The 23,674-nt window shown below is 44.4% G+C and overlaps 1 protein-coding gene across 4 annotated transcripts in view; it reads left to right on the top strand.

The window, feature by feature from the left end:
- Positions 1 to 23,674, top strand: part of LOC139563443 (B-cell lymphoma/leukemia 11B-like) — a 116,826-nt gene that overhangs the window by 26,958 nt on the left and 66,194 nt on the right. For all 4 annotated transcript variants that reach the window (XR_011672563.1, XM_071382119.1, XM_071382120.1 and 1 more), the window contains exon 2: positions 2,748 to 3,197. Coding sequence is in view for 3 of the 4 variants with exons in the window: in XM_071382119.1 (XP_071238220.1) it covers positions 2,748 to 3,197 (450 nt within the window). In the remaining variant the exon portion in view is untranslated. The remainder of the gene's footprint in view (positions 1 to 2,747; positions 3,198 to 23,674) is intronic.

The following is a 23,674-nucleotide window of genomic DNA, read 5'->3' as shown; positions in this document are numbered from 1 at the left end:
TCAAATGCTTTCTTGAAATCTACAAAACACGAGTAGATTTTGCCTTTGTTTTGGTTAACTTGTTTATCAATTAGAGTGTGGAGGGTGTAAATGTGGTCTGTTGTACGATAATTTTTTAGAAATCCAATCTGGCTTCTGCTCAGGACGTTGTGTTCGTCAAGGAAATGATGTAGTCTGCTATTTATAATACTGCAGAGAATTTTCCCCAAGTTGCTGTTAACGCATATTCCTCTGTAATTATTTGGGTCAAATTTGTCTCCATTTTTATAGATTGGTGTGATCAGTCCCTGGTTCCAAATATCGGGGAAAATACCTGCAGTGAGGATAATGTTGAAGAGTTTGAGTATAGCCAATTTGAATTTGTGGTCTGTATATTTGATCATTTCATTTAAAATCCCATCAGCACCACAGGCCTTTTTGGGTTGGAGATTGCATATTTTTTCCAATAATTCTTCTTCTGTAATTGGGGTATCCACAGGATTCTGATAGTCTTTGACTGCTAATTCAAGGATTTGTAATTTTTCTTGTATATCTTTTTGTTCTGGGCTCTTTGTTATATTGCTGTAGAGGTTTGCAAAGTGATTTCTCCACATATCCCCATTTTGGATAGCCAACTCCTCATGATGAGGTTTGTTTAATTTATTCCAATTCTCCCAGAAGTGGTTTGATTCTATGGATTCCTCAATTCCATCCAGCTGATTTCTAATGTGCTGTTCCTTTTTTGTTCTTAGGGTGCGTTTGTATTGCTTCAGTGTTTCCCCATATTGAAGGCGTATATTTTTGTTGTCTGGTTCTCTGTGTTTTTGATTAGATATATTTCTCAATGACTTTCTTAGATTTTTGCAATCATTATCAAACCATTTTTCATTATCTGTTATTTTTGGTTTGCTCTTATGCTTCTTTAGATTAGCCAAGGAGGCTAATTTGTCAAATATAAAGTTTATGTTCCTAACGGCCAAATTTACACCTTCATTGCTGAAGGAGAATGTTAAGGCTAAAAAGTTGTCCAGGAGATATTGTATTTTTTGGCTACTAATTGCTTTTTGGTAGATGTCTGTACTGTTTGCACTCCATCTATAGGCTTGTTTAGTACCATGTAATTTATTGGGCCATGATGCTTCATGGTTGGGTTCTGCTCTTCTCAGATACACTGTGATTTTACTGTGGTCTGAGAGAGGTGTTAGTGGGCTGACTGTGAAGGCTCTGAGAGACTCTGGGTTTAGGTCGGTGAGGAAGTAGTCTACAGTGCTGCTGCCAAGGGATGAGCTGTAGGTGTACCTACCAAAAGAGTCTCCTCTCAGCCTGCCATTGACTATGTACAGACCCAGTGTTCGACAGAGCCTCAGGAGCTGTAATCCATTTTTGTTTTTCACTTTGTCATAGTTGTTTCTGTGGGGGTATGTGGGGAGGGAAAGGTTATTGCTTCCTGGTAGGTGTTTATCCCCATGACTGTTAATAGTGTCTTGTTCTTCTGCTATTCTAGCATTCAGGTCTCCACAGACCAGTACGTTGCCTTGGGCCTGAAAGTGACTAATCTCTCCCTCTAGAATGGAGAAGCTCTCTTCGTTGAAGTAGGGTGACTCTGAGGGGGGAATGTATGTGGCACAGAGGAAGACGTTTTTATCTGTCAAGATAGCCTCCTTGTTGATTTTTAACCAGATAAAGAATTCTCCTGTTTTGATCAATTCGATTGAATTAATTAGTTCAGATTTATACCATATTAGCAATCCCCCTGAGTCTCTGCCCTGTTTGATTCCTTTTAATTTAGTGGATGGTATGATTATCTCCCTATAACCTAGTGGACAGCCAGTGGAAACATCACCTCTGCACCATGTTTCCTGTAGTACTAAAATATCAACATCATCAATTTCTTTCAGGAAGTCTGGGTTTCTGCTCTTTAGCCCAAAAGCAGAGGACTTCAATCCTTGTATATTCCAACATGCAACGTTGTTGGACGTTGTTGGATCTTTTCTTTACCTTTCAAAATGAGACAAACACTCACAATCCAAGAAGAACCATTAAAATAGGATTTTTCAATTAAAGTAAACTCTTATTTTGCAAATGTGATTTGTTTATCATTTAAGATAGAATTTGTGTCATGCCACTTTGGTGGATGTAGTGTGAGAATGGTGGAGTTCTTGTGCTCATCTTACCATGACCCTCGGCCCATCACATGTGAGCATAGTAGACTCAGCATTTGTTTAATGTCACTCATTTGGTTGGTGGGGGCTGGGCCAGTTGCTCCTCTCACAGCCTGTGCGTAGCTCTGCCTGCTGGGCTGTGGCTCCTCCAGGTGTGGGACTCTCTCTCTCTCTCTCTCTCTCTCTCTCTCTCTCTCTCTCTCTCTCTCTCTCTCTCTCTCTCTCTCTCTCTCTCTCTCTCTCTCTCTCTCTCTCTCTCTCTCTCTCTCTGTCTCTCTCTATTACTCTCTATCACTTCCATCATCTCCAGTTCTCTGTTGAATATTAATAGCACCTACTTTTCTGCTTGGTCTCTGTGCCACACATGCAGATTTATCAAAATGTCCGCCGCTCGCCGCTCTGTGTGTGTGAGAGCGCGTACGTGCGTATGTAAGATGACACATTCAGGGAGGGCTCTGCCAGGTGTGTGGTGGTTGTAGCAATCAGGGAGAACAGAAAAGCACTGACTCCACAGCAATGCAGACAGTTCTATACCCCAGAGCTCTGTTCTACACTTCCACAGAACAAATCTCACTATTTATAATATTTTCTCTCTTGCTCCCACAGCGGCGGAGGCTGACCATGTGGACGGCGGACTGTCCGTGTCTGACTCCCTCACCCTCCCTCACCCTCACCCCCTGTTGTCCCACCCGGCCCTGCTGGACCCCAGCCTATCAAACAGCCTGGCCATGGGTCTGGTCGACCACGACCTGCTCACCTGTGGCCAGTGTCAGATGAACTTTCCCCTGGGAGACATCCTGCTCTTCATCGAGCACAAGAAGAAGCAGTGCCAGACCCCACTGCAAGGCCACGGCTGCTACGACAAGATGGCCGCTGACCGCAGCAGCCCCTCCCCACCCCACCAGCAGCAGCAGAACCAGGGTCGCCACGGCCACTGCCAGCTGAGGAAAGTGGTGGAACCGGTGGAAATCGGAATCCAGGTGACACCGGAGAACGAGAGGCTGATGGTGACGCCGACCAAAGGAATTTGCCCCAAGCAGGAGAGCGTCCTGGCTGGTAGGTTACACATACACAGTACACACACACACACACACACACACACACACACACACACACACACACACACACACACACACACACACACACACACACACACACACACACACACACACACACACACACACACACACACACACACACACACACACAGACCTGCTCTGTCTCTCTAAACACACACAGACCTGCGCTGTCTCTCTAAACACACACAGACCTGCGCTGTCTCTCTAAACACACACAGACCTGCGCTGTCTCTCTAAACACACACAGACCTGCGCTGTCTCTCTAAACACACACAGACCTGCGCTGTCTCTCTAAACACACACAGACCTGCGCTGTCTCTCTCACTTGCACTTAATCATCATACACATAAACCTGTCTGTCTGTCTGTCTGTCTGTCTGTCTGTCTGTCTGTCTGTCTGTCTGTCTGTCTGTCTGTCTGTCTGTCTGTCTGTCTGTCTGTCTGTCTGTCTGTCTGTCTGTCTGTCTGTCTGTCTGTCTGTCTGTCTGTCTGTCTGTCTGTCTGTCTGCCTGCCTGCCTGTCTGCCTGCCTGTCTGTCTGCCTGCCTGTCTGTCTGCCTGCCTGTCTGTCTGCCTGTCTGTCAGTCACACAGCTCTCCAGAACTGATGACCCCCCCATTCTCTCTCCTCTCATTTACCTCTGTAGCAATCAGACAGGGCCTTCCTGTTGAGATTGTGCTAGTGCTCAGCCCCAAATTAGAGAGCGAGAATAGTGAGAGAAGGAGAGAGAGGGAGAGTTGTTTTTTCCTTCAGCGGATTTCATTAGGGTGGGTGCCGTGAGGAGAGGAGAGAGGAGAAACAGCACATTACCCACTCAAGGCCCTAAAACCCCCTCAAGGACTCGGCTAGTTGAAACAAATTGTGCAAAACGTGACAGAGAGACTCACCCCTACTCTCATGGAGAAATCCAGCCTAAGCCATCTGCTTAAAAGGTGAAAAGCTCATTAAGATTCAAATAGGCACAAAGAAAGAGAAAAAACGAAGCAGGATTAAAATAGGTAGTTTCCTATTCAGTGGGGTAAAGAGGCATTTTACTTTAGAGCAGCTGGAGGCATGGGGAGAGAGAGCTCCTTTCCGCCACAGTTATCTTTCACAACAGCCAAGTCCTCCACAAAGAAACCCAGAGGGAACACAGGGGAAATGGGTCTCATCATTTTTTTAAATTCTGGGATGGACAAAGTTACCGCGGGGAAACCAACGCAGGGGAGCGGTTTATAACACCGACTCAGTCTTAATCATAACAGCTTTTCTTTTGCTTTTCTTGTTCTCTTCTCTCTTGCTTCTTTCTGTCATCCGTCTCCATTTCCTTCTTTCTGCAATGGTTATTTGTGAAGGTAACCCGCGGCAACAAAGATGATTTATTCCTTGCCACCACTGCTACGATATCACACGTATTTAGATGTCCCTTAATAATCAGGAAGTGGCTCCACACTGATTCCTGATTCAGACTGGTCGTCGTTACAGACAGAGAACAGATGTGGAGGTTTATCTGAATATTTTCATATTGGCCTCGAATGCGGTATTTTATATAATACAGAGGATTGATGGCTACTTTATAGTATTTTAGTACTGAACGGTACTATTCTGCACCGAGTCATGCACTCCCAAGTCTGCGAATCCATGTGTATGTTCCTGCACTCCAGTGTGTGTGGGCTCTGCGATTTGGCCGGTGCTGTAAAACACTAGTGTTTAGGGGAACTTCATCAATATGTTACCACTGTGTAACTCAACACCTCTCAGAAGGTCCCTTCCTCTCTGCCTTAGAATGCACTCCACTGCAGCTCCCTGCAGGTGCAGTTTAACAGTTGATCTATTTTAATAGAGCTAGCTACATAAACACCAAATAGCTATTTGATATGGTCATTTGAGGCATGTCCAAAATATGTCTTAAATTTAAGCTTCATCTTATTTATTTTTTAAATGTTGTGCTCTTATTCTCCAAGGAGGGAGAGGTAATAGACTGTAAATAGACCACGACTTAATGACACCTCACAGCTGCGTGGAGCCTGCCTTGAGAAGTGTACTCAGGCATGTGCACTAATTGATTGGTATTGTTAATTTGAGGTCACGTAAAGGGGATTTAGTATTCATATTTGATAGTCTGCAGAGCATTTTCAGATGGACTATCCAAGTAAATATGTTACCACATACTATCTTACTGCATAGTATTTTTGTGAAATCAACTCTACATTTAGAAATAAATTATGCTTGTGAAAAATCTAATTGCACAATATTTATTTTAATAACAGAACTTGGAAATTATTTTCAGATTAAAAAGGAAAAACATATTAGAGGTTAAATTTGATGTGCGAAGCACCAATAGCAAATTAAACCACACCAGTAGCATTTAATGTTACTAAGTTCTTCTCACAGTCTTATACAATTTACACATGAAATATATCCAAGAAGATTAACGTAATAAGTACTTTTTTGCTAGCGTTTAATTTAGAGAATAATCAAGGAAGATTAAAGTAAGGACAGGTGAAATGTGCCTTTGTAAATATTATTACAGTTTTTATAGGAGTACCTTAAATTAGTGTGAGAGAGTGGGAGATAAAGAGAGCGAGAGATGGAGAGGGAGTGAAAGACAGGGCAAGAGCGAGAGAGAATGGGGTGTGAGAGATAGAAAGCAGGGCGAGGAACAGAGGCGTCGTCCTCCGAAAGCGATTAAGAAGCTTGAATGTCAGTTTGTGCGTGGGGCTAAACACAAGCCTGCAGCCAACCACCATTCATAATTGCCTCCCAGCAGGGTAAAGTATTCTTTTAGGCTAAACCTTTCCTCTTCCATTTGTTCTCAACATGAAATGGAAAAGGGGAAAGAAGACAGACACACACAAACACACTACTTTAAAAAAAATAGAAGTGGTATCTTTGCTCTCTAAGTAGTGATAATTTGGCACGAATTGTTCGTTTTTTTCCTCTCTTTAAATACATCCATCTGGCAGCTTCTGAGGGAGGGAGGGAGGGAGGGAGGGAGGGAGGGAATGAGGGAGAGAGAGAGAGAGAGCTTCCACAGTAATAGTAGCAGCTGATTGTGAACAGAACAACATTATCAATCTCTGTGCTCCGAGGGCCTCTGTCTCAGCCTCTCTCTGTTCTGATAAGTCTTCACGTCCAAACAGCAGTTTGATGTGTGTCTGGGTGAGAGAAGGGATACTCCCTAGCAGACATAGATGTGTTGTTTTGACAGGCTGCACACTCTCTTGCTTCACCCAGCCATCAGACACCATCTCATCACCACACTACACACCTGCCCTGCGACTGACAGCTCTGACACAGGAAGGGGAGGGACTTAGTGCTCACTCCCTGCCATCTGGAGTGTGTTTGCAGTACAGCAACCTGGCTGAAATAGCCTGTTTTGTTATTTACTATGTCTGTGGAGGAAACATAACACAGAGCATATCTGAAAGCAGAATGCAGTGGTGTACACAACAACCCAGCCGCTACTCCGTTCAGGATGTTGATAAAAAAAAAACGCTTTGATATCCAAAATACTTATCAAGGGGAAAAAAAAGAAAAGAACAGAAAAATGCTCCTCAGCGTAGAGAAATGTCGTCCACACCTGCATCACCTCGTATTCCATTCCCTTTTACAGTAGTCATTCTCTTCCTCCCCTGACCTGGCCTGCTGTAAGGAAAGTCAATGTTATATATGAGTATATAGGGCAGCCATTGAAGTAGAACCACTCCAGGGTTGAATTGAATAGTTTTATTACTCTCCAGTATCAGCAGGACACGCAGCCTTGCTCAGCGACTGCCTTATATTGCCACTTAGCCGTCTTAAGATTCAGAGCAATTTAATTATGTTTAATAGACCCTAATTAAATAAAAATATGACATTACCACTATAGCCCGGGGCTAGGAGTGCCAGCGCTGTGGGTGAGAGAGAGGGAGAGGGAGAGGGAGAGAGAGGGAGAGGGAGAGGGAGAGAGAGGGAGAGGGAGAGAGAGGGAGAGGCAGAGGGAGAGAGAGAAGACACAGTGTGAGACTGAGGTTGTGTCTCAGAGGGTACCCTATATACAGTAGTGTACAACTTTTGACCAGATCCCAGGGTGCCATTTGGGACACAGATATACCCCCCAGAGCCACCTACCCTGTGGCTCGACCAGGTTAACATCCAGAGATACAGAGCCTTTCGCCTGGGGAAAACTAGTGGAAATAGCCCTGACCGTCAGATTGCACTCAGATAGCCAATTGTATGTTATTAAGCTTTCAAAATGTAAGAAAAGGGAAGGGAGGGAGGGTGAGAGAAAGTCCCCACCACCGCCGTCTCCACTTCTACCCCTTAATGTAGTTAGCTAGTTTGAGTGGGTGAGTGAGTGAGTTGCTGAGAGATAGGGAGCGTTTAAGTCCTTCCTGTCCTCTCGTTATTTTATTGCAGATTGATTGGAGGTCTCGGGGAGAGAGTGATGAGCGGAGATTGGAGCGGTGCTATTTCTCACTTCTTCTGACGTAAGGACAATCAGTGGGCGTTTCATTGGATGAGGCAACAAAATGACCCCATCTCATTACCAATCAGAGTTATGCATGTGTGCTATGCATTTATACTATTTCATATGACCCCGTTGAAAAGGCTTATATGGTGGTAATAGTCTTCAGAATAGTCTCATAAGGCTATCTTAATAAGCTGGTTCAAAGCCAAGGGACTGCACTGTGACTTAGCCACCAACTTTGTGAACATATGAGTGTTGATGAGAGAGTTGAGGAGGAAGCTGGTAGTTGTGAGATCTGTGAAGAGGTGTCATAGCTCCGAGACATTCAGGTGACAAAATCCCTTTACTCATACTCCCCTGGCTGTTGCCCAACCATACACTACCTCTACCCCTGGCCCACCATACACTACCTCTCCCCCTGGCCCACCATACACTACCTCTCCTCCTGGCCCACCATACACTACCTCTCCCCCTGGCCCACCATACACTACCTCTCCCCCTGGCCCACCATACACTACCTCTCCCCCTGGCCCACCATACACTACCTCTCCCCCTGCCCAACCATACACTACCTCTCCCCCTGCCCAACCATACACTACCTCTACCCCTGGCCCACCATACACTACCTCTCCCCCTGGCCCACCATACACTACCTCTCCCCCTGGCCCACCATACACTACCTCTCCCCCTGCCCAACCATACACTACCTCTCCCCCTGGCCCACCATACACTACCTCTCCCCCTGGCCCACCATACACTACCTCTACCCCTGGCCCACCATACACTACCTGTCCCCCTGGCCCACCATACACTACCTCTCCCCCTGGCCCACCATACACTACCTCTACCCCTGGCCCACCATACACTACCTCTCCCCCTGGCCCACCATACACTACCTCTCCTCCTGGCCCACCATACAATACCTCTCCCCCTGGCCCACCATACACTACCTCTCCCCCTGGCCCACCATACACTACCTCTCCCCCTGGCCCACCATACACTACCTCTCCCCCTGGCCCACCATACACTACCTCTCCTCCTGGCCCACCATACACTACCTCTCCTCCTGGCCCACCATACAATACCTCTCCCCCTGGCCCACCATACACTACCTCTCCCCCTGGCCCACCATACACTACCTCTCCTCCTGGCCCACCATACAATACCTCTCCCCCTGGCCCACCATACACTACCTCTCCCCCTGGCCCACCATACACTACCTCTCCTCCTGGCCCACCATACAATACCTCTCCCCCTGGCCCACCATACACTACCTCTCCCCCTGGCCCACCATACACTACCTCTCCCCCTGGCCCACCATACACTACCTCTCCTCCTGGCCCACCATACACTACCTCTCCCCCTGGCCCACCATACACTACCTCTCCTCCTGGCCCACCATACACTACCTCTCCTCCTGGCCCACCATACAATACCTCTCCCCCTGGCCCACCATACACTACCTCTCCTCCTGGCCCACCATACACTACCTCTCCTCCTGGCCCACCATACAATACCTCTCCCCCTGGCCCACCATACACTACCTCTACCCCTGGCCCACCATACACTACCTCTCCCCCTGGCCCACCATACACTACCTCTCCCCCTGGCCCACCATACACTACCTCTCCCCCTGGCCCACCATACACTACCTCTACCCCTGGCCCACCATACACTACCTCTCCTCCTGGCCCACCATACACTACCTCTCCATGGACACACACACACACACACACACACACACACACACACACACACACACACACACACACACACACACACACACACACACACACACACACACACAGATGGGCTATGTGGTTTTGTTGCATCACTTGTACAAACACATGGTGGTGTGCGTTTCAAGGGACAAACACACCTGTGCACACACTCACTTTTTTTTATAAATACATTTTCATTATCTTTGTATAATATTTAAAGAATGAATGAGGATATCGGAAGTTACTAACTACTAGTCTTAGACATTCATCTATGTTTTTCAAATGTTGTTCCAAACGTCAAATTTGGAAGTGTTTAAGGTTAAGTTTAGGCATTAACTGGTTGAGGTGAGGGTTAAGGTTTGGGATAGTCTTAAAACAAAAACATAAAAAACAACTTTCCATCGCTGGTCTTCAACTTGCAACCTTCTGAATCAGAGGAAGACTCTTATACCCATCCACCATCCCTGCCCACAACACCATAGCAACAACATCCTAGCAAAACAGAAACCTACTTGGTAACATCACTCACTGTTGCCCCTAGAGGCCGGTTTCCACATCATCTCCCGACGTCCTCAGACATGGATGGACGTCGAATACTGACTTGTGTCACGGGTGACCTGGATGATTGGAAAAGGCAACAGTAGCCTGTTAGAGTACTGCAGTGTGGATAGGAATGCCTGCAGAACGACAAAGATGGCAGGGACAGGGTCTTTAGATAACACATCAATCAGCCTCTATGCCACACACACACCACACACACACACACACACACACACACACACACACACACACACACACACACACACACACACACACACACACACACACACACACACACACACACACACACACACACACACACACACACACCTCCTCAATAAATACATAATGCCAGATAACATTAAAAGCCTGTTTCCAAATCAGTACACATATGTTTTTAGTGTGCACAAAGGCTTGACGCCATAACTGTGTTGGGTAATTGCGTTGGGTTGTAGCTGTAGACTGTAGGTATAACTGTAGCTGTGGTCTGTAGGTATAACTGTAGCTGTAGACTGTAGGTATAAATGTAGCTATGGCCTGTAGGTATAACTGTAGACTGTAGGAATAACTGTAGCTGTGGTCTGTAGGTATAACTGTAGCTGTAGACTGTAGGTATAACTGTAGCTGTAGACTGTAGGCATAACTGTAGCTGTGGTCTGTAGGTATAACTGTAGCTGTAGACTGTAGGTATAACTGTAGCTATGGCCTGTAGGTATAACTGTAGACTGTAGGAATAACTGTAGCTGTGGTCTGTAGGTATAACTGTGGCTGTGGACTGTAGGTATAACTATAACTGTAGCTATGGCCTGTAGGTATATCTATAACTGTAGCTGTGGGCTGTTGGTATAACTGTAGCTGTGGGCTGTTGGTATAACTGTAGCTGTGGACTGTAGGTGTAACTATAGCTGTAGCTATGGACTGTAGGTATAACTGTAGCTGTGGGCTGTAGGTATAACTGTAGCTGTGGGCTGTAGGTATAACTGTAGCTGTGGGCTGTATGTATAACTGTAGCTGTGGACTGTAGGTATAACTGTAGCTGTGGGCTGTAGGTATAACTGTAGCTGTGGGCTGTAGGTATAACTGTAGCTGTGGGCTGTAGGTATAACTGTAGCTGTGGACTCTAGGTATAACTAAAGCTGTGGGCTGTAGGTATAACTGTAGCTGTGGACTGTAGGTATAACTGTAGCTATGGGTTGTAGGTATAACTGTAGACTGTAGGTATAACTGTAGACTGTAGGTATAACTGTAGCTGTGGTCTGTAAGTATAACTGTAGCTGTAGACTGTAGGTATAACTGTAGCTATGGCCTGTAGGTATAACTGTAGACTGTAGGTATAACTGTAGCTGTGGTCTGTAGGTATAACTGTAGCTATGGACTGTAGGTATAACTGTAGCTATGGGTTCTAGGTATAGCTGTAGACTGTAGGTATAACTGTAGCTATGGCCTGTAGGTATAACTGTAGACTTTAGGTATAACTGTAGCTGTGGTCTGTAGGTATAACTGTGGCTGTGGACTGTAGGTATAACTGTAGCTGTGGACTGTAGGCAGAACTGTAGCTGTAGACTGTAGGTATAACTGTAGCTATGGCCTGTAGGTATAACTTTAGTCGTGGACTGTAGGTGTAACTGTAGCTGTAGCTATGGACTATAGGTATAACTGTCGCTGTGGGCTGTAGGTATAACTGTAGTTGTAGACTGTAGGTGTAACTGTAGCTGTCTACTGTAGGTATAACTGTAGTTTTGGGCTGTAGGTATAACTGTAGCTATGGACTGTAGGTATATCTCTGGCTGTGGACTGTAGGTATAACTGTAGCTGTGGGCTGTTGGTATAACTGTAGCTGTGGACTGTAGGTATAACTGTAGCTATGGGTTGTAGGCAGAACTGTAGCTGTGGGCTGTAGGTATAACTGTAGCTGTGGACTGTAGGTATAACTGTAGCTGTGGGCTGTAGGTATAACTGTAGCTGTGGGCTGTAGGTATAACTGTAGCTATGGGTTGTAGGCAGAACTGTAGCTGTAGACTGTAGGTATAACTGTAGCTGTGGACTGTAGGCAGAACTGTAGCTGTGGACTGTAGGTATAACTGTAGCTATGGCCTGTAGGTATAACTTTAGTCGTGGACTGTATGTATAACTGTAGCTATGGCCTGTAGGTATAACTTTAACTGTGGACTGTAGGTGTAACTGTAGCTGTAGCTATGGACTCTAGGTATAACTGTAGCTATGGCCTGTAGGTATAACTTTAGCTGTGGACTGTAGGTGTAACTGTAGCTGTAGCTATGGACTGTAGGTATAACTGTCGCTGTGGGCTGTAGGTATAACTGTAGCTGTGGGCTGTAGGTATAACTGTAGCTGTGGACTGTAGTTATAACTGTAGCTGTGGGCTGTAGGTATAACTGTAGCTGTGGGCTGTAGGTATAACTGTAGCTAAGGGTTGTAGGCAGAACTGTAGCTGTAGACTGTAGGTATAACTGTAGCTGTGGACTGTAGGCAGAACTGTAGCTGTGGACTGTAGGTATAACTGTAGCTATGGCCTGTAGGTATAACTTTAGTCGTGGACTGTATGTATAACTGTAGCTATGGCCTGTAGGTATAACTTTAGCTGTGGACTGTAGGTGTAACTGTAGCTGTAGCTATGGACTCTAGGTATAACTGTAGCTATGGCCTGTAGGTATAACTTTAGCTGTGGACTGTAGGTGTAACTGTAGCTGTAGCTATGGCCTGTAGGTATAACTTTAGTCGTGGACTGTAGGTGTAACTGTAGCTGTAGCTATGGACTGTAGGTATAACTGTAGCTGTAGACTTTAGGTATAACTGTAGCTGTAGACTTTAGGTATAACTGTAGCTGTAGGCATAACTGTAGCTGTGGGCTGTAGGTATAACTGTAGCTGTGGACTGTAGGTGTAACTGTATCTATGGACTGTAGGTATTACTGTAGATGTGGACTGTAGGCAGAACTGTAGCTGTAGACTGTAGGTATAACTGTAGCTGTGGACTGTAGGTATAACTGTAGCTATGGACTGTAGGTATAACTGTAGCTATGGACTGTAGGTATAACTGTAGCTGTAGACTGTAGGCAGAACTGTAGCTGTAGACTGTAGGTATAACTGTAGCTGTGGACTGTAGGTATAACTGTAGCTATGGACTTTAGGTATAACTGTAGCTATGGACTGGAGGTATAACTGTAGCTGTGGACTGTAGGTGTAACTGTAGCTGTATCTATGGACTGTAGGGATAACTGTAGCTGTGGACTGTAGGTATAACTGTAGCTATGGACTGTAGGTATAACTGTAGCTGTGGACTGTAGGTGTAACTGTATCTATGGACTGTAGGTAAAACTGTAGCTGTGGACTGTAGGTATAACTGTAGCTGTGGACTGTAGGTGTAACTGTATCTATGGACTGTAGGTATAACTGTAGCTGTGGACTGTAGGTATAACTGTAGCTGTAGACTGTAGGTATAACTAGCTGTGGGCTGTTGGTATAACTGTAGCTGTGGACTGTAGGTATAATTGTAGCTATGGGTTGTAGGTATAACTGTAGCTGTAGACTGTAGGTATAACTGTAGCTATGGCCTGTAGGTATAACTGTAGACTGTAGGAATAACTGTAGCTGTGGTCTGTAGGTATAACTGTGGCTGTGGACTGTAGGTATAACTGTAGCTATGGCCTGTAGGTATATCTATAACTGTAGCTGTGGGCTGTTGGTATAACTGTAGCTGTGGGCTGTTGGTATAACTGTAGCTGTGGACTGTAGGTGTAACTGTAGCTGTAGCTATGGACTGTAGGTATAACTGTAGCTGTGGGCTGTAGGTATAACTGTAGCTGTGGGCTGTAGGTATAACTGTAGCTGTGGACTCTAGGTATAACTGTAGCTGTGGGCTGTAGGTATAACTGTAGCTGTGGACTGTAGGTATAACTGTAGCTATGGGTTGTAGGTATAACTGTAGACTGTAGGTATAACTGTAGACTGTAGGTATAACTGTAGCTGTGGTCTGTAGGTATAACTGTAGCTGTAGACTGTAGGTATAACTGTAGCTATGGCCTGTAGGTATAACTGTAGACTGTAGGTATAACTGTAGCTGTGGTCTGTAGGTATAACTGTAGCTATGGACTGTAGTTATAACTGTAGCTATGGGTTGTAGGTATAGCTGTAGACTGTAGGTATAACTGTAGCTATGGCCTGTAGGTATAACTGTAGACTGTAGGTATAACTGTAGCTGTGGTCTGTAGGTATAACTGTGGCTGTGGACTGTAGGTATAACTGTAGCTGTGGACTGTAGGCAGAACTGTAGCTGTAGACTGTAGGTAGAACTGTAGCTGTGGGCTGTAGGTATAACTGTAGCTGTGGACTCTAGGTATAACTGTAGCTGTGGGCTGTAGGTATAACTGTAGCTGTGGACTGTAGGTATAACTGTAGCTGTGGACTGTAGGTGTAACTGTATCTATGGACTGTAGGTATAACTGTAGCTGTGGACTGTAGGTATAACTGTAGCTGTAGACTGTAGGTATAACTAGCTGTGGGCTGTTGGTATAACTGTAGCTGTGGACTGTAGGTATAATTGTAGCTATGGGTTGTAGGTATAACTGTAGCTGTAGACTGTAGGTATAACTGTAGCTATGGCCTGTAGGTATAACTGTAGACTGTAGGAATAACTGTAGCTGTGGTCTGTAGGTATAACTGTGGCTGTGGACTGTAGGTATAACTGTAGCTATGGCCTGTAGGTATATCTATAACTGTAGCTGTGGGCTGTTGGTATAACTGTAGCTGTGGGCTGTTGGTATAACTGTAGCTGTGGACTGTAGGTGTAACTGTAGCTGTAGCTATGGACTGTAGGTATAACTGTAGCTGTGGGCTGTAGGTATAACTGTAGCTGTGGGCTGTAGGTATAACTGTAGCTGTGGACACTAGGTATAACTGTAGCTGTGGGCTGTAGGTATAACTGTAGCTGTGGACTGTAGGTATAACTGTAGCTATGGGTTGTAGGTATAACTGTAGACTGTAGGTATAACTGTAGACTGTAGGTATAACTGTAGCTGTGGTCTGTAGGTATAACTGTAGCTGTAGACTGTAGGTATAACTGTAGCTATGGCCTGTAGGTATAACTGTAGACTGTAGGTATAACTGTAGCTGTGGTCTGTAGGTATAACTGTAGCTATGGACTGTAGGTATAACTGTAGCTATGGGTTGTAGGTATAGCTGTAGACTGTAGGTATAACTGTAGCTATGGCCTGTAGGTATAACTGTAGACTGTAGGTATAACTGTAGCTGTGGTCTGTAGGTATAACTGTGGCTGTGGACTGTAGGTATAACTGTAGCTGTGGACTGTAGGCAGAACTGTAGCTGTAGACTGTAGGTAGAACTGTAGCTGTGGGCTGTAGGTATAACTGTAGCTGTGGACTCTAGGTATAACTGTAGCTGTGGGCTGTAGGTATAACTGTAGCTGTGGACTGTAGTTATAACTGTAGCTATGGGTTGTAGGTATAACTGTAGACTGTAGGTATAACTGTAGACTGTAGGTATAACTGTAGCTGTGGTCTGTAGGTATAACTGTAGCTGTAGACTGTAGGTATAACTGTAGCTATGGCCTGTAGGTATAACTGTAGACTGTAGGTATAACTGTAGCTGTGGTCTGTAGGTATAACTGTAGCTATGGACTGTAGGTATAACTGTAGCTATGGGTTGTAGGTATAGCTGTAGACTGTAGGTATAACTGTAGCTATGGCCTGTAGGTATAACTGTAGACTGTAGGTATAACTGTAGCTGTGGTCTGTAGGTATAACTGTGGCTGTGGACTGTAGGTATAACTGTAGCTGTGGACTGTAGGCAGAACTGTAGCTGTAGACTGTAGGTAGAACTGTAGCTGTCTACTGTAGGTATAACTGTAGTTTTGGGCTGTAGGTATAACTGTAGCTATGGACTGTAGGTATATCTCTGGCTGTGGACTGTAGGTATAACTGTAGCTGTGGGCTGTTGGTATAACTGTAGCTGTGGACTGTAGGTGTAACTGTAGCTGTAGCTATGGACTGTAGGTATAACTGTAGCTGTGGGCTGTAGGTATAACTGTAGCTCTGGGCTGTAGGTATAACTGTAGCTGTGGACTGTAGGTATAACTGTAGCTGTGGGCTGTAGGTATAACTGTAGCTGTGGGCTGTAGGTATAACTGTAGCTATGGGTTGTAGGCAGAACTGTAGCTGTAGACTGTAGGTATAACTGTAGCTTTGGACTGTAGGCAGAACTCTAGCTGTGGACTGTAGGTATACCTGTAGCTATGGCCTGTAGGTATAACTTTAGCTGTAGCTATGGACTGTAGGTATAACTGTAGCTGTAGACTTTAGGTATAACTCTAGCTGTAGACTTTAGGTATAACTGTAGCTGTAGACTGTAGGCATAACTGTAGCTGTGGGCTGTAGGTATAACTGTAGCTGTGGACTGTAGGTGTAACTGTATCTATGGACTGTAGGTATTACTGTAGCTGTGGACTGTAGGCAGAACTGTAGCTGTAGACTGTAGGTATAACTGTAGCTGTGGACTGTAGGCAGAACTGTAGCTGTAGACTGTAGGTATAACTCTAGCTATGGCCTCTAGGTATAACTTTAGTCGTGGACTGTAGGTGTAACTGTAGCTGTAGCTATGGACTGTAGGTATAACTGTAGCTGTAGACTTTAGGTATAACTGTAGCTGTAGACTGTAGGCAGAACTGTAGCTGTAGACTGTAGGTATAACTGTAGCTATGGACTGTAGGTATAACTGTAGCTATGGACTGTAGGTATAACTGTAGCTGTGGACTGTAGGTATAACTGTAGCTGTGGACTGTAGGTATAACTGTAGCTGTATCTATGGACTGTAGGTATAACTGTAGCTGTGGACTGTAGGTGTAACTGTATCTATGGACTGTAGGTATAACTGTAGCTGTGGACTGTAGGTATAACTGTAGCTGTAGACTGTAGGTATAACTAGCTGTGGACTGTTGGTATAACTGTAGCTGTGGACTGTAGGTATAATTGTAGCTATGGGTTGTAGGTATAACTGTATCTGTTGACTGTTGACTGTAGGTATAACTGTAGCTGTGGACTGTAGGTATAATTGTAGTTATGGGCTGTATGTTTAACTTTAGTTGTGGACTGTAGGTATAACTGTAGCTGTAGCTGTGGACTGTAGGTATACCTGTATCTGTGGACTGTAGGTATAACTGTATCTGTGGACTGTAGGTATAATTGTAACTGTAGGTAACTCTTTAGCTGTGGACTGTAAGTATAACTGTAGCTATGGGTTGTAGGTATAACTGTATCTGTGGACTGTAGGTATAATTGTAGCTGTAGACTGTAGGTATAACTGTAGCTGTGGACTAAGTATAACTGTAGTGATGGGCTATAGGTATACCTGTAGCTGTGGACTGTAGGTATAACTGTAACTATGGGTAACTCTTTAGCTGTGGACTGTAAGTATAACTGTAGCTATGGGTTGTAGGTATAACTGTATCTGTGGACTGTAGGTATAATTGTAGCTGTAGACTGTAGGTATAACTGTAGCTGTAGGTATAACTGTAGCTGTGGACTAAGTATAACTGTAGCGATGGGCTATAGGTATACCTGTAGCTGTGGACTGTATGTATAACTGTAGCTGTAGACTGTAGGTATAACTGTAGCTGTAGACTGTAGGTATAACTGTAACTATGGGCTGTAGGTATAACTGTATCTGTAGACTGTAGGTATAACTGTAACTATGGGCTGTAGGTATAACTGTATCTGTAGACTGTAGGTATAACTGTATCTGTAGACTGTAGGTATAACTGTAGCTGTAGACTGTAGGTATAACTGTATCTGTAGACTGTAGGTATAACTGTATCTGTGGACTGTAGGTATAACTGTAGCTGTAGACTGTAGGTATAACTGTATCTGTGGACTGTAGGTATAACTGTAACTATGGGCTGTAGGTATAACTGTATCTGTAGACTGTAGGTGTAACTGTATCTGTGGACTGTAGGTATAACTGTAACTATGGGCTGTAGGTATAACTGTATCTGTAGACTGTAGGTATAACTGTAACTATGGGCTGTAGGTATAACTGTATCTGTAGACTGTAGGTATAACTGTAACTATGGGCTGTAGGTATAACTGTATCTGTAGACTGTAGGTATAACTGTAGCTGTGGACTGTAGGTTTAACTGTAGCTATGGGTTGTAGGTATAACTGTAGACTGTAGGTATAACTGTAGACTGTAGGTATAACTGTAGCTGTGGTCTGTAGGTATAACTGTAGCTGTAGACTGTAGGTATAACTGTAGCTATGGCCTGTAGGTATAACTGTAGACTGTAGGTATAACTGTAGCTGTGGTCTGTAGGTATAACTGTAGCTATGGACTGTAGGTATAACTGTAGCTATGGGTTGTAGGTATAGCTGTAGACTGTAGGTATAACTGTAGCTATGGCCTGTAGGTATAACTGTAGACTGTAGGTATAACTGTAGCTGTGGTCTGTAGGTATAACTGTGGCTGTGGACTGTAGGTATAACTGTAGCTGTGGACTGTAGGCAGAACTGTAGCTGTAGACTGTAGGTAGAACTGTAGCTGTGGGCTGTAGGTATAACTGTAGCTGTGGACTCTAGGTATAACTGTAGCTGTGGGCTGTAGGTATAACTGTAGCTGTGGACTGTAGGTATAACTGTAGCTGTGGACTGTAGGTGTAACTGTATCTATGGACTGTAGGTATAACTGTAGCTGTAGACTGTAGGTATAACTAGCTGTGGGCTGTTGGTATAACTGTAGCTGTGGACTGTAGGTATAATTGTAGCTATGGGTTGTAGGTATAACTGTAGCTGTAGACTGTAGGTATAACTGTAGCTATGGCCTGTAGGTATAACTGTAGACTGTAGGAATAACTGTAGCTGTGGTCTGTAGGTATAACTGTGGCTGTGGACTGTAGGTATAACTGTAGCTATGGCCTGTAGGTATATCTATAACTGTAGCTGTGGGCTGTTGGTATAACTGTAGCTGTGGGCTGTTGGTATAACTGTAGCTGTGGACTGTAGGTGTAACTGTAGCTGTAGCTATGGACTGTAGGTATAACTGTAGCTGTGGGCTGTAGGTATAACTGTAGCTGTGGGCTGTAGGTATAACTGTAGCTGTGGACTCTAGGTATAACTGTAGCTGTGGGCTGTAGGTATAACTGTAGCTGTGGACTGTAGGTATAACTGTAGCTATGGGTTGTAGGTATAACTGTAGACTGTAGGTATAACTGTAGACTGTAGGTATAACTGTAGCTGTGGTCTGTAGGTATAACTGTAGCTGTAGACTGTAGGTATAACTGTAGCTATGGCCTGTAGGTATAACTGTAGACTGTAGGTATAACTGTAGCTGTGGTCTGTAGGTATAACTGTAGCTATGGACTGTAGGTATAACTGTAGCTATGGGTTGTAGGTATAGCTGTAGACTGTAGGTATAACTGTAGCTATGGCCTGTAGGTATAACTGTAGACTGTAGGTATAACTGTAGCTGTGGTCTGTAGGTATAACTGTGGCTGTGGACTGTAGGTATAACTGTAGCTGTGGACTGTAGGCAGAACTGTAGCTGTAGACTGTAGGTAGAACTGTAGCTGTGGGCTGTAGGTATAACTGTAGCTGTGGACTCTAGGTATAACTGTAGCTGTGGGCTGTAGGTATAACTGTAGCTGTGGACTGTAGGTATAACTGTAGCTATGGGTTGTAGGTATAACTGTAGACTGTAGGTATAACTGTAGACTGTAGGTATAACTGTAGCTGTGGTCTGTAGGTATAACTGTAGCTGTAGACTGTAGGTATAACTGTAGCTATGGCCTGTAGGTATAACTGTAGACTGTAGGTATAACTGTAGCTGTGGTCTGTAGGTATAACTGTAGCTATGGACTGTAGGTATAACTGTAGCTATGGGTTGTAGGTATAGCTGTAGACTGTAGGTATAACTGTAGCTATGGCCTGTAGGTATAACTGTAGACTGTAGGTATAACTGTAGCTGTGGTCTGTAGGTATAACTGTGGCTGTGGACTGTAGGTATAACTGTAGCTGTGGACTGTAGGCAGAACTGTAGCTGTAGACTGTAGGTAGAACTGTAGCTGTCTACTGTAGGTATAACTGTAGTTTTGGGCTGTAGGTATAAATGTAGCTATGGACTGTAGGTATATCTCTGGCTGTGGACTGTAGGTATAACTGTAGCTGTGGGCTGTTGGTATAACTGTAGCTGTGGACTGTAGGTGTAACTGTAGCTGTAGCTATGGACTGTAGGTATAACTGTAGACTGTAGGTATAACTGTAGCTGTGGTCTGTAGGTATAACTGTAGCTATGGACTGTAGGTATAACTGTAGCTATGGGTTGTAGGTATAGCTGTAGACTGTAGGTATAACTGTAGCTATGGCCTGTAGGTATAACTGTAGACTGTAGGTATAACTGTAGCTGTGGTCTGTAGGTATAACTGTGGCTGTGGACTGTAGGTATAACTGTAGCTGTGGACTGTAGGCAGAACTGTAGCTGTAGACTGTAGGTAGAACTGTAGCTGTGGGCTGTAGGTATAACTGTAGCTGTGGACTCTAGGTATAACTGTAGCTGTGGGCTGTAGGTATAACTGTAGCTGTGGACTGTAGGTATAACTGTAGCTGTGGACTGTAGGTGTAACTGTATCTATGGACTGTAGGTATAACTGTAGCTGTGGACTGTAGGTATAACTGTAGCTGTAGACTGTAGGTATAACTAGCTGTGGGCTGTTGGTATAACTGTAGCTGTGGACTGTAGGTATAATTGTAGCTATGGGTTGTAGGTATAACTGTAGCTGTAGACTGTAGGTATAACTGTAGCTATGGCCTGTAGGTATAACTGTAGACTGTAGGAATAACTGTAGCTGTGGTCTGTAGGTATAACTGTGGCTGTGGACTGTAGGTATAACTGTAGCTATGGCCTGTAGGTATATCTATAACTGTAGCTGTGGGCTGTTGGTATAACTGTAGCTGTGGGCTGTTGGTATAACTGTAGCTGTGGACTGTAGGTGTAACTGTAGCTGTAGCTATGGACTGTAGGTATAACTGTAGCTGTGGGCTGTAGGTATAACTGTAGCTGTGGGCTGTAGGTATAACTGTAGCTGTGGACTCTAGGTATAACTGTAGCTGTGGGCTTTAGGTATAACTGTAGCTGCGGACTGTAGGTATAACTGTAGCTATGGGTTGTAGGTATAACTGTAGACTGTAGGTATAACTGTAGACTGTAGGTATAACTGTAGCTGTGGTCTGTAGGTATAACTGTAGCTGTAGACTGTAGGTATAACTGTAGCTATGGCCTGTAGGTATAACTGTAGACTGTAGGTATAACTGTAGCTGTGGTCTGTAGGTATAACTGTAGCTATGGACTGTAGGTATAACTGTAGCTATGGGTTGTAGGTATAGCTGTAGACTGTAGGTATAACTGTAGCTATGGCCTGTAGGTATAACTGTAGACTGTAGGTATAACTGTAGCTGTGGTCTGTAGGTATAACTGTGGCTGTGGACTGTAGGTATAACTGTAGCTGTGGACTGTAGGCAGAACTGTAGCTGTAGACTGTAGGTAGAACTGTAGCTGTGGGCTGTAGGTATAACTGTAGCTGTGGACTCTAGGTATAACTGTAGCTGTGGGCTGTAGGTATAACTGTAGCTGTGGACTGTAGGTATAACTGTAGCTATGGGTTGTAGGTATAACTGTAGACTGTAGGTATAACTGTAGACTGTAGGTATAACTGTAGCTGTGGTCTGTAGGTATAACTGTAGCTGTAGACTGTAGGTATAACTGTAGCTATGGCCTGTAGGTATAACTGTAGACTGTAGGTATAACTGTAGCTGTGGTCTGTAGGTATAACTGTAGCTATGGACTGTAGGTATAACTGTAGCTATGGGTTGTAGGTATAGCTGTAGACTGTAGGTATAACTGTAGATATGGCCTGTAGGTATAACTGTAGACTGTAGGTATAACTGTAGCTGTGGTCTGTAGGTATAACTGTGGCTGTGGACTGTAGGTATAACTGTAGCTGTGGACTGTAGGCAGAACTGTAGCTGTAGACTGTAGGTAGAACTGTAGCTGTCTACTGTAGGTATAACTGTAGTTTTGGGCTGTAGGTATAACTGTAGCTATGGACTGTAGGTATATCTCTGGCTGTGGACTGTAGGTATAACTGTAGCTGTGGGCTGTTGGTATAACTGTAGCTGTGGACTGTAGGTGTAACTGTAGCTGTAGCTATGGACTGTAGGTATAACTGTAGCTGTGGGCTGTAGGTATAACTGTAGCTGTGGGCTGTAGGTATAACTGTAGCTGTGGACTGTAGGTATAACTGTAGCTGTGGGCTGTAGGTATAACTGTAGCTGTGGGCTGTAGGTATAACTGTAGCTATGGGTTGTAGGCAGAACTGTAGCTGTAGACTGTAGGTATAACTGTAGCTTTGGACTGTAGGCAGAACTCTAGCTGTGGACTGTAGGTATACCTGTAGCTATGGCCTGTAGGTATAACTTTAGCTGTAGCTATGGACTGTAGGTATAACTGTAGCTGTAGACTTTAGGTATAACTCTAGCTGTAGACTTTAGGTATAACTGTAGCTGTAGACTGTAGGCATAACTGTAGCTGTGGGCTGTAGGTATAACTGTAGCTGTGGACTGTAGGTGTAACTGTATCTATGGACTGTAGGTATTACTGTAGCTGTGGACTGTAGGCAGAACTGTAGCTGTAGACTGTAGGTATAACTGTAGCTGTGGACTGTAGGCAGAACTGTAGCTGTAGACTGTAGGTATAACTGTAGCTATGGCCTCTTGGTATAACTTTAGTCGTGGACTGTAGGTGTAACTGTAGCTGTAGCTATGGACTGTAGGTATAACTGTAGCTGTAGACTTTAGGTATAACTGTAGCTGTAGACTGTAGGCAGAACTGTAGCTGTAGACTGTAGGTATAACTGTAGCTGTGGACTGTAGGTATAACTGTAGCTATGGACTGTAGGTATAACTGTAGCTATGGACTGTAGGTATAACTGTAGCTGTGGACTGTAGGTATAACTGTAGCTGTGGACTGTAGGTGTAACTGTAGCTGTATCTATGGACTGTAGGGATAACTGTAGCTGTGGGCTGTAGGTATAACTGTATCTGTGGACTGTAGGTGTAACTGTAGCTGTATCTATGGACTGTAGGGATAACTGTAGCTGTGGGCTGTAGGTATAACTGTAGCTGTGGACTGTAGGTATAACTGTAGCTGTGGACTGTAGGTGTAACTGTATCTATGGACTGTAGGTATAACTGTAGCTGTGGACTGTAGGTATAACTGTAGCTGTAGACTGTAGGTATAACTAGCTGTGGACTGTTGGTATAACTGTAGCTGTGGACTGTAGGTATAATTGTAGCTATGGGTTGTAGGTATAACTGTATCTGTTGACTGTTGACTGTAGGTAGAACTGTAGCTGTGGGCTGTAGGTATAACTGTAGCTGTGGACTCTAGGTATAACTGTGGCTGTGGGCTGTAGGTATAACTTTAGTTGTGGACTGTAGGTATAACTGTAGCTGTGGACTGTAGGTGTAACTGTATTATGGACTGTAGGTATAACTGTAGCTGTGGACTGTAGGTATAACTGTAGCTGAGACTGTAGGTATAACTAGCTGTGGGCTGTTGGTATAACTGTAGCTGTGGACTGTAGGTATAACTGTAACTATGGGCTGTAGGTATAACTGTAGCTGTAGACTGTAGGTATAACTGTAGCTATGGCCTGTAGGTATAACTGTAGACTGTAGGAATAACTGT

Source organism: Salvelinus alpinus, chromosome 34 (assembly GCF_045679555.1).
Source record: "Salvelinus alpinus chromosome 34, SLU_Salpinus.1, whole genome shotgun sequence".
NCBI lineage: Eukaryota > Metazoa > Chordata > Actinopteri > Salmoniformes > Salmonidae > Salvelinus > Salvelinus alpinus.
The sequence above is the reverse complement of the archived record's forward strand: the minus strand, read 5'-3'. Positions and strand labels throughout refer to the sequence as shown.